The 20,588-nt window shown below is 40.6% G+C and overlaps 1 protein-coding gene across 1 annotated transcript; it reads right to left on the bottom strand.

Moving 5' to 3' along the window:
• Positions 1–6,662: 6,662 nt before the first annotated feature.
• On the bottom strand, positions 6,663–19,909 carry LOC118400422 (LETM1 domain-containing protein 1-like). The gene is made up of 9 exons (XM_035797278.1): positions 19,716–19,909; positions 18,358–18,491; positions 17,901–18,016; positions 17,537–17,619; positions 17,157–17,343; positions 16,595–16,696; positions 16,049–16,201; positions 15,507–15,603; positions 6,663–7,420 (listed from the first exon to the last, which is right to left on the bottom strand). Exons 1-9 carry the CDS (start codon positions 19,835–19,837, stop codon positions 7,356–7,358), a joined length of 1,059 nt encoding a protein of 352 aa, XP_035653171.1. The 5' UTR covers positions 19,838–19,909; the 3' UTR covers positions 6,663–7,355.
• Positions 19,910–20,588: the final 679 nt, after the last annotated feature.

Below are 20,588 nucleotides of genomic sequence, written 5' to 3'. Positions count from 1 at the left end.
TATCTCTCGGGTGTCAGGACTAAGCTTCTCTTCCTTTATATATATATATTGATATACAGTACCAGTCAAAAGTTTAGACACACCTAATCATTCAAAGGGTTTCCTTTATTTTTACTATATTCTGCATTGTAGAATAATAGTGAAGACATCAAAACAATTAAATAACACATGGAATCAACCAAGAAAAGAGTAGCGACTGGACATGAAACACAACCAATACTGCCTGGAGAATGGAACTAAGGGAGTGACATATAGGGGAGTTAATCAGAGAAGTGATGGAGTCCAGGTGTGTCATGATGAGGCGCAGGTGTGTGTAACAGTGGTGCCAGGTGTGCGTAATGTTGGTAGTCAGACCCAGTGATTAGTAAACTGGCAGGAGTAGACAACATTATTTTTGACTCTTCAAAGTAGCCACCCTTTGCATTCTCTCAACCAGCTTCACCTGGAATGCTTTTCCAACAGTCTTGAAGGAGTTGTTGGCTGCTTTTCCTTCACTCTGTGGTCCAAATCATCTCAAACCATCTCAATTGGGTTGAGGTCGGGTGATTGTGGAGGCCGGGTCATCTGATGCAGCACTCCATCACTCTCCTTCTTGGTCAAATAGCCCTTATACAGCCTGGAGGTGTGTTGGGTAATTGTCCTGTTGAAAAACAATTGATAGTCCCACAAAGCGCAAACCAGATGGGATGGCTTATAGCTGCAGAATGCTGTGGTAGCCATGCTGGTTAAGTGTGCCTTGACTTCTAAATAAAATCACTACACACGCAGAGATGATCCATTCACCTAGACATGGCGATTGGAACCAAAAATCTCAAACTGACTCATCAGACCAAAGGACAGATTTCCACTGGTCTAATGTCAATTGCTTGTGTTTCTTGGCCCAAGCAAGTCTCTTGTTTTTATTGATGTCCTTTAGTAATGGTTTCTTTGCAGCAATTTGACCATGAAGGCCTGATTCATGCATTGTCCTCTAAAAAGTTGATGTTGAGATCAGAGGTCGACCGATTATGATTTTTCAACGCCGATACCTATTAATCAGACTATTTTTAAAATTTGTAATAATTACAATTACAACAATACTGAATGAACACTTATTTTAACTTAATATAATACATCAATACAATCAATTAAGCCTCATAAATAATGAAACATGTTCAATTTGGTTTAAATAATACAAAAACAAAGTGTTGGAGAAGAAAGTAAAAGTGCAATATGTGCCATGTAAGAAAGCTAACGTTTAAGTTCCTTGCTCAGAACATGAAAACATATGAAAGCTGGTGGTTCCTTTTAACATGAGTCTTCAATATTCCCAGGTAAGAAGTTTTAGGTTGTAGTTATTGGAATTACAGGACTCTCTCTCTCTATACCATTTGTATTTCATTAACCTTTGACTATTGGATGTCCTTATAGGCACTTTAGTATTGCCAGTGTAACAGTATAGCTTCCGTCCCTGTCCTCGCTCTCTATCTGGGCTCGAACCAGGAACATAATGACAACAGCCACCCTCTAAGCAGTGTTACCCATGCAGAGCAAGGGGAACAACTACTCCAAGTCTCAGCGCGAGTGACATTTGAAACGCTATTAGCGTGCACCCCGCTAACTACCTAGCCATTTCACATCGGTTACACAAGCCTAATCTCGGGAGTTGATGACGCACAACAAAGAGCTGCTGGCAAAACTCACGAAGGTGCTGTTTGAATGAATGCTTACGACCACCGCTCAGTCAGACTGCTCTATCAAATCATAGACTTAATTATAACATAACACACAGAAATCGAATCCGGAAACTATCATCTCGAAAACAAAACGTTTATTCTTTCAGTGAAATATGGAACCGTTCCGTATGTTATCTAACGGGTGGCATCCATTAGTCGAAATATTCCTATTACATTGCACAACCTTCAATGTTATGTCATATTTTTTTTAACATTTTTTTATTTCACCTTTATTGAATCAGGTAGGCTAGTTGAGAACAAGTTCTCATTTGCAACTGCGACCTGGCCAAGATGAAGCATAGCAGTGTGAACAGACAACACAGAGTTACACATGGAGTAAACAATTAACAAGTCAATAACACAGTAGAAAAAAGGGGGAGTCTATATACAATGTGTGCAAAAGGCATGAGGTAGGCGAATAATTACAATTTTGCAGATTAGCACTGGAGTGATAAATGATCAGATGGTCATGTACAGGTAGAGATATTGGTGTGCAAAAGAGCAGAAAAGTAAATAAATAAAAACAGTATAAAAACAGTATGGGAATGAGGTAGGTGAAAATGGGTGGGCTATTTACCAATAGACTATGTACAGCTGCAGCGATCGGTTAGCTGCTCAGATAGCTGATGTTTGAAGTTGGTGAGGGAGATAAAAGTCTCCAACTTCAGCGATTTTTGCAGTTCGTTCCAGTTAAGTAACATTCTGGCATTCTAGGTGGCCCAAACTGTTGCATATACACTGACTCTGCGTGCAATGAATGCAAAAGAAGTGACACAATTTCACCTAGTTAATATTGCCTGCTAACCTGGATTTCTTTTAGCTAAATATGCAGGTTTAAAAATATATACTTCTGTGTATTGATTTTAAGAAAGGCATTGATGTTTATGGTTAGGTACACATTGGAGCAACGATACGCATCGATTATATGCAACGCAGGACACGCTAGATAAACTAGTAGTATCATCAACCATGTGTAGTTATAACTAGTGATTATGATTGATTCTTTTTTATAAGATAAGTTTTATGCTAGCTAGCAATTTACCTTGGCTTACTGCATTGACGTAACAGGCAGTCAGTCTCCTCGTGGAGTGCAATGAGAGGCAGGTGGTTAGAGCGTTGGACTAGTTAACTGTAAGGTTGCAAGATTGAATCCCCCGAGCTGACAAGGTGAAAATATGTCGTTCTGCCCCTGAACGAGGCAGTTAACACCCCGTTCCTAGGCCGTCATTGAAAATAAGAATGTGTTCATAACTGACTTATTTAAATAAAGATTAAATAAAAGGTGTAAAAATATATATATATTTTTTAAATCGGCCAAATCGGTGTCCAAAAATACCGATTTCCAATTGTTATGAAAACTTGAAATAATGGCCCTAATTAATCGGCCACTCCGATTAATCGGTCGACCTCCAGTTGAGATGTGTCTTACTTGAACTCTGTAAAGTATTTATTTGGTCTGCAATTTCTGAGGCTGGTAACTAAGGCCAGCATTCGGAAGTCGCCTGTTCACGTTGAGACTGGTGTTTTGCAGGTACTATTTAATGAAGCTGCCAGCTGAGGGCTTGTGAGGCATCTGTTTCTTAAACTAGATCTCAAATGTACTTGTCCTCTTGCTCAGTTGTGCACCGGAGCCTCCCACTCTTTTCTATTCTGTTTAGAGCCAGTTTGCGCTGTTCTTTGAAGCGAGTAATACACAACGTTGTACGAGATCTTCAGTTTCTTGTCAATTTCTCTCCTTTTATAGCCTTAATTTCTCAGAACAATAATAGACTGATGAGTTTCAGAAGAAAGTTCTTTGTTTCTGGCCATTTTGAGCCTGTAATCGAACCCACAAATACTGATGCTCCAGTCTAAAGGCGAACAGTTTTATTGCTTCTTTAATCAGAACAACGTGCCTCTGTACGCCTATATAGATATGCTATTAATAAATCTGCTGTTTCCAGCTACAATAGTAGTTAACTATTAACATTAACAATGTCTACACTGTATTTCTGATCAATTCAATGTTATTTTAATGGACCAAAAAAAAAAAAAAAGCTTTTCTTTCAAAAACAAGGACATTTCTAAGTGACCCCAAACTTTTGAACGGTAGTATGTATATAATTAAAATATTAATATTATACAGTGGACACCTAAGCCTAAAGGCCTATGCATGCAATGCTCTGATGCAATTTAATATTAAAATCTCAAAGCTGACCCGTGAGGTGGACAATTGTTGTTTTAGGATGGTTGCCAATAAAAAATAAATTGGCTATGAAGTTTAGCATACACTCACTACACATCGAAACAAGTGTTTTTGTAATTTGTTATAGCTGTTAAGGACACGTAAATGTGGGTTATTTGACCAACATCCCTCGGTTATTGATGGCGCTGGTTGCGCCAGGTCAGATCTGAATGCATATGTATGTCTGGTAAATTAAAATCTTCCCTGTCATGTTGTTCGAAGCCACATTTTTCTAAAGGAAACTCAAATGGTATATTGTTTTTATGAAGATTTTAGAATATTGGTATGAAAATCTGTCGCCAATTGTGTGGAAACCTAGCTATAGACACCCTAAAGACTAGTCCAATGTCCAAGATTTACCAGAAGCCCCAAACATCTAAAGAATAAGCTACCAGCAAAACAAGCTTGTAAGAATTATAATTAAAATCCCCCCTCATACTCCTCTGGAAGTTGAGAATATTTTTGTCTATGTAAATGTTTTGTATTTACTGTGCATTCCGAGAGTAAAATCAGACCCCTTGACCTTTTCCACTGTTACATTACAGCCTTATTCTAAAATTGATCAAATCTTTTTTCCCCTCATCAATCTACACACAATACCCCATAATGACAATGCAAAAACAGTTTTGGGATTTTTTGCTAATGTATTAAAAATACTGTAAGTATTCATACCCTTTACTCAGTACTTTGTCTAAGCACCTTTGGCAGTGATTACAGCCTAGAGTCTTCTTGGGTTCTCTACAAGCTTGGCACAACTGTATTTGGGGTTTCTCTCATTCTTCTCTGCAGATCCTCGCAATCTCTTTCAGGTTGGATGGGGAGCTTCGCTGCACAGCTATTTTCAGGTCTATCCAGAGATGTTCAGGCTCTGGCTGGACCACTCAAGAACATTCAGAGACTTGTCTCAAAGCCACTCCTGCGTTGTCTTGGCTATGTGCTTAGGGTCGTTGTCCTGTTGGAAGGTGAACTTTTGCCCCAGTCTGAGGTCCTGAGCACTCTGGAGCAGTCTCTGCCGCTGAAAAAAATCCCCACAGCATGATGCTGCTACCACCATGCTTCACCATAGTGATGGTGCCAGGTTTCCTCCAGACGTGACGCTTGGCATTCAGACCAAAGAGTTCAATCTTGGTTTCATCAGACCAGAGAATCTTGTTTCTTTAGTCCTTTAGGTGCCTATTGGCAAACTCCAAGTGGGCTGTCATGTGCATTTTACTGAGGTGTGGCTTCCATCTGGCCACTCTTCCATAAAGGTCTGATTGGTGGGGTGCTGCAGAGATGGTTGTCCTTCTGGAAGGTTCTTGGTCACCTCCCTGACCAAGGCCCTTCTCCCCCGATTGCTCAGTTTGGCCAGGCGGCCACTGTGCTCTTGGACCTTCAATGCTGCAAAAAGAAAATGTTGGTACCCTTCCCCAGATCTGTGCCTCGACACAATCCTGTCTAGGAGCTCTACGGACCATTCCTTCGACCTCACGGCTTGGTTTTTGCAATGATATGCACTTATTTTTCTATGGTATATTGGCGATCACACAATTTAATGTGCATCCCACCACCTACTATGAGGGATGGAAACAGGATTCCTCCAAAAAACAAACAAAATAATTTACTAAATAAATAACTAGGCTCAATGAGAACCTGGGAGGGCAGGTCTTCCTGTACCAGTACCACTTGCAAGTCTTCCTGGAGTCCAAAAACCTTACTGCTGCAGCCACAATAATGGTCTAGTTTCTTCAACTTCTTTGAGACCTGCACTGTACAGTTTACAACTGTGGCAACAAACGCAACAAAATCCACCCTTTTAACACACAGGGTATCTTTTGTCTGGCGGCAAACATTTACTACCGGCTGCATCACTTGTTTTCGCAATTATTTTAAAACACCTCACATAGATTTGATTGACCGCTCTAACTTTTGCCACCTCAATTTCCTTCACCCTTATAGGGCACTCCAGGAACTCAGGATCATGAAACCCACCACAATTGCAACACTGTCATCTTTCTACACACCTTTCTTCAGTATACTCTGTTCGTATGCACATACTTGAAACATGGTCAAATCCTTTACAATTCTTACACTGCAGTGGTTTGGGGACGAAAGCTCTTACATAACCAAGCTTCACATGCCTAGGTATTGGCTCTTTATCAAAAAAGAACAGGACTGACTTTTTTTTTTCTCCATTCAGCCAGCGGGTCAGACGCTGGGAACCAACCACACCATGAATTCTCTTCAGGTATTCAACTTGAACATTCGTCGTCACCCCTGAGGTGACTCCTACTCTAAAGTTCAAAACTTCTATTGTCTGGATTCTTTTGAGGCCCACTGCAATCTCCAACTGTTCTTAAGAAATACAATTTATAAAAATATTGTCAGTCATGCCTTCTTTTGGGTATTCAAAGATATTCAAACCTGTCCCCCCAATATTGTCCCCCATTACTGTTGCTCTCTATAGCAGCCTTTTCCCAAGAAACACTGCTGAGCTTTGGAGCAGAACTTGATACATTGTTGTTCTCTGGTTCTTGAATCAAGGGTTTGAAGTAGACAGATTGACGAGCATAGATACAGACAAAAGGTTTATAGATCTTGTAGTGTCACACTACACTGTGCTTATTTTTTAATTAGATGTACCTCATATTAGGTGAAACTAAATATGCACCCGCATCTTTTGGTTGCAATATGGTTTCCAGTGGTATGATTGTTAGAAATAAATTCAGATAAATGTAAACAAATGACTCCTTATGTCTCAAATTTATTACGGAAGGCCTATATAAGTATGCGCCTTACAGACTGGTGTTCTGACCTGACAGACTATCATTTCACAATGCAACATACTTACCAAGTCAAGAAGTTACCTAAAAGGAACACTTACATTAACACCACACATAAAAATGTCCCATACGATCTCCTTGAAAGTATCAATATACAGCCCCACAACAGGACATTTATACATTTTGGAAGAGCAAGGTACAGCTGGGCATTGGCATATTTGGGAACCCACTTCTATGCTGAACATCAGTTGGTAGACTGAAATGTTTGCATGCCAAATAAAAGTTTGTGTGTGCGAGCTCCTTCTTTTGAGTCACATTATCCAGTGCATCTCTTTCCAATTCATTCCACAAGACATGCGTGACGTCTATTGTTTGTGTGTGTGTGTGTGTGTGTACACGTGAGATTGCAACCAAATGTGTGACATCAATTGACTGGAATGAATTAAGACATACAGCACAGTAAAAGTCAATGTCATCCATGCACTGAATCATTGATTCTCCACATGGTAACAATTGACCAGTTTGGATCATTCTTTCCCTTTCTATCCCAAGAAAACGAGATAATGGTCACTGTTCCATTAGACTTTCTCGCCTGAGAGCAAATGAATAAATATAATGAAGTCTGGTTGCCGCTGCATGCTTTTGTTCCTCTGGTCAGGAGCTGGGATAGTTTACTGAGAGCAGGACCATGTTGTGCAGCAGAAGAGATGTCTCTGATTCTAGAAAGCACAGAAGGAGACCCATAAGACAAGGATAGTGAATACTATCTGAGATTCATGAGTGACAATTGGAAAATAAAGAATTAACATTCATGCCCCATCTGTGGAAGTATACACTTCTAAATATTAATGAAGCTGAAGTTATTACTACATTAAAACATTTGTTTTAAAAATTACTTTCAGGTGTTTGTGTGATAAATAAATTAAATGGCTACTTTCTGGTATAGGCTACTTCAAAGCATTCAACACCATTGTAGCTACGAAATTATATAATAATTATATTTTCATGAATCCCCAAGAACTGTGGAGTGTAATATCTGCAATTGCTATATAATAACCATATTTACCATGTAATTTCTTTTGTAAATACCAGGGCCCAGTTTCCTAAAAGTATCTTAGACTTAAGTTCATCATTAGAATTTGATGGAGCATCTGTCACACCTTGGTCATAGTGTTTTGTGTTTTCGTTATATATTTGGTCAGGCCAGGGTGTGACATGGGTTTAATGTTGTGTTTCGTATTGGGGGTTTTGTAGGTATTGGGATTGCGGCTGAGCAGGGGTGTAGCATAGGTTGGCTGCCTGAGGCGGTTCTCAATCAGAGTCAGGTGATTCCCGTTGTCTCTGATTGGGAACCGTATTTCGGTCGCCTGGGTTCCGCTTTGTATTTCGTGGCTGATTGTTCCTGTCTCTGTGTAGTTTCACCAGATAGGCTGTAATTAGGTTTCACGTTCCGTTTTGTTGTTTTGTATTTGTATCAGTTATTTCATGTACCGCGATTCATTCATTAAAGACACGAGTAACCACCACGCTGCATTTCGGTCCGACTTTCTTTCGACAAACGAAGAACGCCGTTAAATCCCGACTGTTTCCCCAAAACCATCGTTGCTCAAGTTACACTTAAACCCTTGTTATTTACAGACTGCCTTATACCAATTGTAGAACAGCTAAGTGCAATGTTAAATGCTTTTTATGCCATTCCACCACTTCATAAACTGAAGGATTCCACTAAACATAGAATAAAGCTGTTTGTCTCTCTGTGACCGCCGAGAACTTTGGAGCGAAGTTGCCTACAAATACATAGTTGCAATGTCTTTGAAATTATTACAAACAAGTAACAATTGTGAAAATGGCGCCGACAGATCATGCAGCCGTGCTTCCAGTTCCTAGGCAACTTTGCAGTACTGTTTTTCTGTGTTATTGCTTACATTATTATCCCCAATTTGTGTTTTATTACATACAGCCGGGACTAACTTTTGGATATCAGAGAGGTGATAACTCACCAGCATTACAACCAGGAATACGACTCTCCCAAATCGGATACTTTGTTCGACCCCCCAGGGCAATTGAACTGATTCCAGAGGCTGATCCAAAACACTACCGGCAGAGAAGAGGTATTTGGAATGGACTTCTAGGAGGTGCGCAGACAACCCACCGCTTCCCGAGTACATTACTCGCTAATGTTCAGTCTCTGGATAATAAAGTTGCGAGCATTTCCTTCCAGAGAGACAGATTGGAACACTCTGTTTCACAGAAACATGGCTCTCTCAGGATATACTGTCTGAGCCTGTACAATCAGTTGGGTTCTCAGTTCATGTATCTCTCCAGGAAGAAGGGCAGGGGTGTATGTTTCATGATTAACCACTCATGGTGTGATTGTGATAACATACAGGAACTCAAGTCCTTTTGTTCACCCGACCTAGAACACCTCAAATGCCGAAGGTATTACCACGTCGCCGACACCGACGTCTTGCTTCCGGACAAGCTAAATACCTTCTTTGCCCGCTTTGAGGATAACACAGTGCCACCGACACGGCCCTCTACCAAGGACTGTGGGCTCTCCTCCGTGGCCGACATGAGTAAGACATTTAAGCATGTTAACCCTCGCAAGGCTGCTGGCCATTGTGTTTATGGACATATTCAATCTATCCCCATCTGCTGTCCCCACATGCTTCAAGATGTCCAACATTGATTTCTTGGGTACAGGAACAAAGCTAACTGAACTAAATCACCCCGTAGCACTCACTTCTGTCATCATGAAGTGCTTTGAGACTAGTCAAGGATCACTCACCTCTGACATCCCAGACCCACTTCAATTTGCTTACTGCCCCAATAGATCCACAGACGATGCAATCGCCATCACACTGTACCCTGCCCAACCCATCTGGACATGTGGTATACCCATGTAAGAATGCTGAGCTATAAATCAACACTATTGTACCCTCCAAGCTCATCATTAAGCTTGGGGCCCTGGGTCTGGACCCTGCCCTGTGCAACTGGGTCCTGGACTTCCTGACAGGCCATCCCCAGGTGGTGAAGGTAGGAAACAACACCTCCACTTCACTGATCCTCAACACAGGTGCCCCACAAGGGTGTGTGCTCAGCCCCCTCTTGTACTAAGTGTTCACCCATGACTGCGTGGCCACGCACGCCTCCAACAATCATCAAGTTTGCAAATGACAACAGTAGGCCTGATTACCAACAATGACGACACAGCCTACGGGGAGGTGGTGACGGTCCTGGGAGTGTAGTGCCAGAAAAATAACCTCTCACTCAATGTCAACAAAACCAAGGAGCTGATCATGGACTTCAGGAAACAGCAGAGGGAGCACCCCCCATCCACGGGACCGCAGTGGAGAAGGTGGAAAGCTTCAGGTTCCTCGGCATATACATCACTGACAAACTGAAATGATCCACCCACACAGACAGTGTGGTGAAGGCACAACAGCATCTCTTCAACCTCAGGAGGCTGAAGAAATTTGGCTTGGCACTTAAAGATATTCTCCTTAATACAACCGCTGTGTCAGATTTCAAAAAAGCTTTACCATGCTTTACCAGCTTTACTTGATGTCCAAATACTTCCTTTTTGTTTGCGCATTTAGTTCACTAATCCAAATGCACAAAGCACGGGCACTAAGTCCAGAAAAAAAGTGAAAAAAGTTCCATTAACCACTTAAGCCTAGGGCTCTATACTGCCCCCGTTGGAGAAAGTGCGTGCCCATAGTAAACTGAAAATATTTTTTCCCATAATTGCTAATATATGCATATAAAAATTATTATTGAATAGAAAACTCTAAAGTTTCTAAAACCGTTTAAATTATGTCTGTATGTAAAGCAGAACTCTCAGGGCAGCCTTTCTCCCAAACTCTCTCTTGTGAAGAGAAAAGTTGGGTCAACTTTGACGTCATCGCTCCCACCCTTCCCAGGCAGCTACCGATCCAGGAACAGTCTATCTCGTCAGCGCGATGCCTGCTTTCAAATGGCACGTTCATTGTGAGAATCCCACTAGCCCTCGACATTTGGCGGGCGAAATTGCTCGTGTCCCTCTGAAAAACAGGCACTCTATTGCGCGAGGCCGATTTGGAGTACGTTCTTTTCCATGATCCAGCATTTGAAGCCGGTTTGTCTGTTCGCGCTGATCTTTGTTCTACATGCTAAAAACATCATAAAGCTCGACTTTTCACATAGTTTGACCAGTTTAGTCGACATATAATATGTAAATTGGAAGTTTTGATGCGCAAGAGTGCTGGACCAGAAGTCATTTTGGATGCATTTCAGCCGAAGCTGTTAACATATGCTAATACAGAGACACACAACGTGAAACCAAACGATGTATTGGGTAAGTATGACTCCTACGTCTTCTGATGGAAGAACATCAAAGGGAACATTTGTGGTTATTTTGGGTTTCTGTGGACTCCAAACGTAGAGGAGACATACTGCTAATATCTGAGCGCCGACTCATAGTATAGCCCAGTGAACGATGTCTGTAACGTTAAAAATAAATGTAATACAGCGGTTGCATTAAGAAGAAGTGTATCTTTGTAAATATATGTAGAACATGTATATTTAGTCATGTTTATTGCTTGTTATCTGACGTTTTCTGTCGGAGCTATCATCATTTCTCCGGACATTTGAGTAGCATTTTTTGAAATGTCGTCATTGTAAACAGAGATTTATGGATATAAATGGCATATTATTGAAAAAACATTAAATGTACTGTGTAACATGTAATATTACTGTCATCTGATGAAGATTTTCAAAAGGTTAGTGAATTATTTATTTTTTAATCCTACTTTTACATTTTATTTTTTCTGGGACAAAATGGCCACCGCTTGTCTTTTGTTTCGGTGGTGATCTAATATAAATATGTGCTATGTTTTCGCCGTAAAACATTTTAGAAATCTGACTTACTGGGTAGATGAACACGGTGTTTATCTTTCATTTGAGCTATTGGACTTGTTAATGTGTGGAGGTTAAATATTTCTAAGAATATTTTTTTTGCATTGTGCGTTATGGTAATGAGCTTGAGCCGTAGTCACGATCCCGGATCCGGGATGGGGAGTTCTAAGAGGTTTAACCAGTTATGCATTAGGGGGCGCTATTAAAATTTTGGGATGAAAAACATTCCCGTTTTAAACAAGATATTTTGTCACGAAAAGATGCTTGACTATGCATATAATTGACAGCTTTGGAAAGAAAACACTCTGACGTTTCCAAATCTGCAAAGATATTATCTGTGAGTGCCACAGAACTGATGCTACAGGCGAAACCAAGATGAAATTTCAAACAGGAAATGCCCCAGATTTGTTCCAATATCTCCTTATATGGCTGTGAATGCGCAAGGAATGGGCCTACACTTTCTGTCATTTCCCCAAGGTGTCTGCAGCATTGTGACGGATTTGTAGGCATATCATTTGACCATAAGAGACTACATTTACCAGGTGTCCCCCGTCGAAATTATTGTGAAATCTCCAGCTGCATGCATTTTCCCATGTGGTTTAGAGGAGAAACCACACTGCCACAAATGACTTATCATTGAATAGATATGTGAAAAACACCTTGAGGATTGATTCTAAACAACTTTTGCCATGTTTCTGTCGATATTATGGAGTTAATTTGGAAAAAAGTTTGGCGTTTTGATGACTGAATTTTCGGGGGGTTTTCTCAGCCAAACGTGATGAACAAAACGGAGCGATTTCTCCTACACAAATAATATTTTTGGAAAAACTGAACATTTGCTATCTAACTGAGAGTCTCCTCATTGAAAACATCCGAAGTTCTTCAAAGGTAAATTATTTTTATTTGAATGCTTTTCTTGTTTTTGTGAAAATGTTGCCTGCTGAATGCTAGGCTTAATGCTATGCTAGCTATCAATACTCTTACACAAATGCTTGTTTTGCTATGGTTGAAAAGCATATTTTGAAAATCTGAGATGACAGTGTTGTTAACAAAAGGCGAAGCTTGAGAGCCAATATATTTATTTAATTTGCGATTTTCATGAATAGTTAACGTTGCGTTGTGCTAATGAGCTTGAGGCTATACTTAAGATCCCGGATACGGGATTGCTTGTCGCAACAGGTTAAAGTTAGTAGAAACATGTCAAACAATGTATATAATCAAGCTTTAGGATGTTTTTATCATAAATCTCCAATAATATTCCAACCGGACAATTCAGTTGTCATTAGAAAGGAAAAGGAATGACCGTCGTGCTCACGGCCACGCGCGAGACTAAACTAAAGGCTTTCAGCCTGACCACTTGTTGAAAACAGCTCTTATTTGCTCCCCTTTCACAATAGAAGCCTGAAACAACTTTCTAAAGACTTGACATCTACTGGAAGCCTTAGGAGGAAGTGCAATCTGACCCCATTTACACTGGATAGGCAACCACTTGAAAAACTACAAACCTCAGATTTCCCACTTCCTAGTTGGATTTTTCTCAGGTTTTGCCTACCATATGAGTTCTGTTATACTCACAGACATTATTTTAACAGTTTTGGAAACTTTCGAGTATTTTCTATCCAAATCTACTAATTATATGCATATTCTAGCTTCTGGGCCGAGTAACAGGTAGTTTACTCTGGGCACCTTATTCATCCAAGCTACTCAATACTGCCCCCTGTTCCCAAAGAAGTTAACCTCTCTGGGGTAGGGGGCAGTATTTTGACATCCAGATGAAAAGCATGCCCAAAGTAAACTGCCTGTTACTCAGGCCCAAAAGCTAGGATATGCATATAATTGGTAGATTTAGATAGTGTTTTCTAAAGTTTCCAAAACTGTTAAAATTATGTCTGTGAGTATAACAGAACTGATATGGCAGGCGAAACCCGAGGACAAACCATCCCCTGAAAAAACAAGAACAAATTCAGCCACAAATTCACCACTATTTTCATATTTTCAATGGTTAGTACTATAATTATAAGCCCAAGTCATCCGAAATTGCAGTTCCTAGGGCTTCCACAAGATATATTGCATATTAGGATCCCTAAGATTTGATTATAAATGTTGTTTGACTTGTTTGGAAAAGTTTTAATAATGTTTCGGATTCATTTTGTATGCATTTTTGGAGGGAAACAGTGGATTATTGACTGAAGCGCATCAGCTAAACTGAGTTTATTGATATAAAGGACATTATCGAACAAAAGGACCATTTGTGATGTAACTGGGACCTTTGAGTGCCAACAGAATAATATCAAAAGGCATTTTTTTATATCGCCATTTCTGACATTTGTGTCACACCTGCCTAGTTGAAATATGATTTTCATGTGTTTGTATGCGGGGTGCTGTCCTCAGATAATCGCATGGTTTGCTTTCACCGTAAAGCCCTTTTAAAATCTGACACGGCAGCTGGATTAACAAGAAGTTAAGCTTTATTTTGATGTATAACACATATTTTCAAGAATGTTAAATATTTGAATTTAGTATTTTTGAATTTCACGCTCTGCAATTTCGCTGGATGTTGGCCAGGTGGGACGCTACCGTCTCACATACCCTAGAGAGGTTAAAACCTTTACACTTTTAGATGCACAATTGAGAGCATCCTGTCGAACTGTATCGCCGCCTGGTACTGCACCGCCTGCAACCGCAGGGCTCTCCTGCCCAACACATCACCGGGGGGCAAACTACCTGCCCTCCAGGACACCTACAGCACCCAATGTCACAGGAAGGCCAAAATAAATCAAGGACAACAACCACCCAAGCCACTGCCTGTTCACCCTGCTATCATCCAGGAGGCGAGGTTATCAAAGCTGGGACAGAGAGACTGAAAAACAGCTTCTATCGCAAGGCCATCAGACTGTTAAACAGTCATCAGTAGCACCTTAGAGGCTGCTGCCCTATATTCAGATTTGAATTCACTGGCCACTTTAATAATGTTCACATATTTTGCATTAATCATCTCATGTATATACTGTATCTTAGTCTATGCTGCTCTGACATTGCTCATCCAAATATTTATATATTATTGATTAAAAAGATGCTTCAAATCAAAATGACTGCATTAAAAGATACAGTATAGGCTACATAGGCCAATATATTTCAGTCATATTGAAATCAATTCTATCTCTATTTCGCAAATTGTAGGCTACACCAATTATTTTTATTTAAGTGTGTAACAAAATGTGCGCAATGATGTGCCAAATCTGTGATATAGTACATTATTACAGGACAAGCATAAAAATAAGCTGCCTCAATATTTGCAACCATATAAATGCTTTAGGAGCTGATCCGCCATCTTTATTGTGGAATAATTGCCATGTTAAGGTTAGATTTTAATTGAGAAAGCTGGTCTGAGAGAAGCACTGTCTTTCGATCCTATCAGTATCGACACATGCTCCAACCAACGTTCTTTCTGCAGTGTTTTGGGAAACGCATGTTACATCTTCAGCCGTTGTAGGAACGATGCTTCGTTAAAACCCTCATAGGCCTAGGTTCCATCGCTATCGGGAAACCCGGGCCCAGGTCAATAGCATAATGCTGTATAGCAGGTGCACTGTGAAAGCCAGGATGTGCCATGATAAAAATAGAGTGTATAGAGCAAACTGGCATTGTGAACCAAGCGGTCATAAATATGACAGAAAGCAATCCCCAGTGTGTAAAACAGATCTGGGTTCAAATACTTTTTGAAGACTTTCAAATATATTTGAGTGATTGCTTTAGCCCGCCTTGAGTGCCACGGGAGGGGTTTGCACTTTAGCGACAATTCTATTGGTTCCATCGCGGCAGGCAAGCTCAATTGAAAACCCAAAATATATGAAATTATTTAAAATAGTATTTGAACCCAAGTCTGCCTGTAAGTAAAATGTGTCAGACCTGTGAGCTGGGTAGACAGCTGAAGCCACTGGAGGAGCCACTCTCGACACTGGCTAGTGGTGAGGCTACTGGGATTGAGACCCCGCAGATAGCAGGCCTGGGGAAGTGGAGTGGGGAAGTGGAGTGAGGAAGAGAAGTAGTGCATCACACTTAAGATAAAACATTTCCCTTGTAAATGTATATTTCTGACTTACCAAAGATTATAATGTATGTTTATTTTTATGCCATAAACCATACACTGGAGCATCAGCTAGCAGTTCCAACTGCTCTCTTTTTTAGACTATAGTGCTACACCCGAGTTGTAGGTTTGCTTACTGCATCGGACACATCTACTGAATACAAATTCTGCTTTGGGTAAAGGCATTTGCTATCTGATTTCTATCTAAAAATGACAGTGTTGAGACCTCCCTGACTTCTCCGATTATCACTTGCTATTCCATTTCAACCCATTTGTATAGAGGGAGTACCGTATTGACTTTATTTAGATCTATAAATGGCAGTCTTGAGATGGGATTATATGGAGGGGTTGTGGGGAACCTGACCTCTCTAATCTCTGCGTCAGTGAGTTGTCCCTGTCCCAGTGTGTCTAGAGCCTGATCCAAGTAAAGCAGGTCCAGGGCTTTTGCCCTTAGCCGTCGCCGGAGCAGGAACCCAGGGAGCCAGGGGTTCAGCAAGAGGTGGGAGCACAGCAGCCTCTGAGGGAACAATGGAATTAGAAGAGGATAAGAATATAGGAGGGGGGAAAGAAATGGAAAGAGAAAGCATGGGGAAAAATAAAGACCAGGAAAGAAAGGGAAGTGTAGAGAGGAATACATGGGGAGAAAGAGTGAGAAAGACACCCGTCAGATGAATCATCCATGTGAATTGAATCCCCAAACAAATCAAAAATAGTTAAAATAACCTGAAGCATATTGTGAAACCTAAGACCAAACACAGATTAAACTAAACTATTTTTATACAGGGATGACCCTCACCCTCCTAATCTGCTCTCTCCAAGTTTCTTATTAAACACAATTGAACATAACAATATGAAACGCGATGTTCTTTACAAGCAGAGGCCCACTGAAATAAACACCAAAAAGCCTTACCATGTGACCAGAGTCCATGCATGTTAATCCCAGTGGTTGTCCGGAAAACACGCCTCTCACTGCACTGATGTCTTTCACACTGGGGTGAGCCCCACTCTGCACCTGCATAACAAACATTTAAAATCACCCCTCCCATTCTGCAGAGACACACCAACTGGACCAGGCAGGACAGGTTCAACTGCACTCTCCACACAAAAAACACCCACTTACAGTCTTGTACTCTCATAACACAAAAGGCCTCAACCAATTGCCGGTGTGGGAAGTTATCACACTGTATTATTAGCATGATATGGGTGTGGACCTTTCCCTTTAGCCAATAACACAATTTCTCACTGATCATCTATGTAATGATAATTAGTAAACACAGAATTGTATAGCTGGGATAATCCTTAGATGATCTGTAATATTTACATACACTGACAGTCTGGTTATGCATTTCAAAATTGTGATGAATCATTACCTACAGTATAGGCCTAGAATAAAATAAATGCATGGCAACTGTTTGAAATGTCTGTGTTCAATTAACAAACATGCTCAGAGTTTAAAGAGTTAAATGATGAACCTTGCTGATAAGAGTAAGCAGATGGCTGCGGAGGGTCCACTCTTTGATGTGAGGTATTGACCAGGCCACACCCTTCAGGATGTTCTCATGGTGTCGGCATCTCTGCTCGTGGTACAACCTCTGGAAGTCCTGCTGCTGCTGCGGAGTCCACAGGTGACGAATCAGGAGCTGCCTAGGGAACAGGCACCTACCAAGGAGGGGAAACATATCAGATTAGAGGTTGGAGGTAACCCATCATTCACCATTCATTTAATACCCCCCCCAAAAAAGGCATTTTGGAAGCATGCACGACTCCCCTAAAATTGACTTAATTTGCACTCTTTTCAATCACTCTTAAAACTGTTAGTCAATATCAGGTTGTTTGATTCACAACAACTCACATAAGAGTGAAAACCAAAATGATGGCAAAAGGCGGGATAGATATTATCACCAGGGGAATGGCTTTTATCATGTCTTTGCGAAACTGCAAGAAAATGAGAGAGGTACAGACAGAAAGAGAGCATTACATTTGAATATTTTATCCAGTTCTCTGCTGTAGAGTTTATGACAGTCATAAACTGCCTCTATGATATGTGAATCCCAAATGGCCCTGTATTTCCTATAGTGAACTACTTGTGACTGGAGGCCCTAGTCAAAAGTAGTGCACTATGAAGGGGATACAGTGCCATTTGGGACACAGCCAATGTGTCTACTGCACAAAATGTATGGCTGCCAGGGTGGAACTGGAAAGTGTGACTCACTGACCAGAATGATGGTCTCCATCTCACGGTAGGGCAGCTCTTTGAGTGAAACATCTTGAGTGAGCATTTTCATCCTTATCCTCTTCGTTTCCCTCACATCGTGTACCATGAGCCGAAATCCTGAACACATAAACACATTGCAAAAATGCTTCATGGTATTGCCTCAAAGAAAAACACATACACTTTGGGCAGCACAATCTAGTGGGAAAGGGGCTATCCAATTCCAAATGGAAAATGTTCCAGCTGTAGACCGTGTCTATGGAGAAGTTGCACTGAGGTAGCTTGGTTGTTGCGTAGGGTTGCTTGCAACCTATGCATGCAAGTAATAATACATTATTTATTGGGGGTGCTAAGCCTGTTTTTGAAGGTGCTTCAGCCCCATCAAACCCCTCCCTGGAGCTGGCCATGAGAAGTTGTCAGTTAGGCATTAGAGGGTGTCATTTTGGTTAGGGGGTACTTACCTTTCACAAAGGTGGTATAAAGGATGTAGAGGCGGGGGAATCGATGTTCAAGGAATTTCTCATACCTCTCACTGGCTCTCTGAAATATGCCTAGTCGGCCCTGAGATAACGAGTAGTGCCTGCAGGATAATACACTGTACAAGAGAGAGGGATATCAGATTTAGAGACAAATTACATTAAAAATATCTTGTGACATTGTTTTTGTTAGTCTCTCCCCCCATTATCCCAGTGTTCATAAAATAATTTGGTTCTGGGTTTCAAGATTATGTTTTTGTATATATCCCATGTGATGTTTTGTATGAGGACAGGGTAGAGTTTAGTTTGGGACACCTACGCCTATAAAAGGTTTCAGTGGGAATGTAATAGATTTCTGTTGACAATAGTCTGCTTAACCTCTGGATGCTGCATAATGTGCTAGCCTGCAGGAGGATTGCAGGCTTACTTTCAATCCCTAGACACTGATGTAACCCACAAATGTCACCTAAAAATCAGGGAAAGGATTAACACTTTGGATGTGGTTATATGTTGTGAAATATGATGACTTTGCTGACTGACAGTGGTCTTTGCTCTTTCACGTGCACCTGCCGCTGGGAGAAAAAAAATCACAAAATGTGGTGACATTGTCACCGTTTAAACAGTGCTGTTCTCAGGCATAAGTAGCATAACTGTCCGTTCTGCTTGTTAGTCAGTCAATTAGCCCATGTCAGCTGACGTTTTATAGATAGCTGGCTAGACTAACTTACCTAGCAATCGATTTTGTTTGTCACTTTAAAATCACATATCATAATAACATGGCATACGTCATGGAAAACCGTGTAGAAAGCAGGAAATTAGCTTTACATCCCATTGCAAAATGTGTAAAATTACAGGAAATTTGCTTTAAAAACCGCAAAATGTTCACTGCCCCATGGAAAAAATGAATAGAATTGCAGAAAATGTTCTCTACCTCCATGGCAAGGCGCCGCGCCCCCCTCTTACCAAAATGGTTTCCACTAACGTTAGCTTCTATAGGCAGTCAGATTTCATACACAAAAACTAAATGAGCACATCAAAAATACTTAATTTTTTTGTCTCAATACGGTTAGGCTTAGCCATAAAGTTAGTGTGGTTAAGGTTAGGTTTAACATCTAATTATATATAAAAGACCAGAGTTTATGCCTTTGTGGCTATAGAAGCTAACGTTAGTACCGACCACCAGAAACGACATTGTTTATTTCGCGTGCTTGCAACATTAGAATAATCACCGTTAGCTCTAGCTGGAAAGACCAGAAAGAATAACCAACGACAATTACCGTCAAAAGCATTTCGAGTAGGCTAGCTACACTGCATCTTCCAGTGACATTCGCGTTATTCAGTACCTTAATCTTGAATAGGCTAATATTGGAGTGTATGTCGACACGGTTGAGATCCCTTGAAATGGATAACTGCATCGTATTATCGTTGTAACACAGCATTGGACCCCTCTCTTGCACAGCGCCATGGTGGTTTTTGCACTGCAGAGTGCGTCAATAAGGCGTGAGTGCGTCAATAGGCGTGTTTTGCATCGGCCTTCCGGTCGACTCAAAAGTACAGTATTTACGCGCGTGTTGTAATTAGTAGGATTCAGTGTTTCGCCATTCAAAAGTGATTGTCTTCATTGGGAAGGCTTTAATTCATTTCGAGGCGCTTTATTGGCATGGGAAACATGTTAACATTGCCAAAGCAAGTGAAGTAGATAATATACAAAAGTGAAACAACCAATAAAAATGAACAGTAAACATTACACACTCAGAAGTTATATAAAGACATTTCAAATGTCATATTATGTTTAAATACAGTGTTGTAATGATGTGCAAATGGTTAAAGTACAAAAGGGAAAATAAATAAACATAAATATGGGTTGTATTTACAATGGTGTTTGTTCTTCACTGGTTGCCCTTTTCTTGAAGCAACAGGTCACACATCCTGCTGCTGTGATGGCACACTGGTATTTCACCCAGTAGATATGGGAGTTTACCAAAATCCTTTTTGTTTTCCAACTCTTTGTGGATCTGTGTAATCTGAGGGAAATCCAGTGGGGCAAAAAAGTATTTAGTCAGCCACCAATTGTGCAAGTTCTCCCACTTAAAAAGATGAGAGAGGCCTATAATTTTCATCATAGGTACACTTAAACTATGACAGACAAAATGAGGGGGAAAAATCTAGAAAATCATATTGTAGGATTTTTAATGAATGTATTTGCAAAATATGGT

The sequence above is a fragment of the Oncorhynchus keta genome, chromosome 21 (genome assembly GCF_023373465.1).
Source record: "Oncorhynchus keta strain PuntledgeMale-10-30-2019 chromosome 21, Oket_V2, whole genome shotgun sequence".
Classification (NCBI taxonomy): Eukaryota; Metazoa; Chordata; class Actinopteri; order Salmoniformes; family Salmonidae; genus Oncorhynchus; species Oncorhynchus keta.
Note: the sequence above shows the minus strand (reverse complement) of the source record. Positions and strands in the feature narration are given on the sequence as shown.

Bases quoted from the DNA above. Each gene is read 5' to 3' on its own strand.
- LOC118400422 (XM_035797278.1), bottom strand. From the start codon at position 19,837: ATGGCGCTGTGCAAGAGAGGGGTCCAATGCTGTGTTACAACGATAATA. The intron at 18,017-18,357 runs GTAAGTACCCCC...TTATGTGTTCAG, and splicing joins TTATACCACCTTTGTGAAAG to GATTTCGGCTCATGGTACAC. The intron at 16,697-17,156 runs GTTCATCATTTA...TTTGTTATGCAG, and splicing joins TGCTTACTCTTATCAGCAAG to GTGCAGAGTGGGGCTCACCC.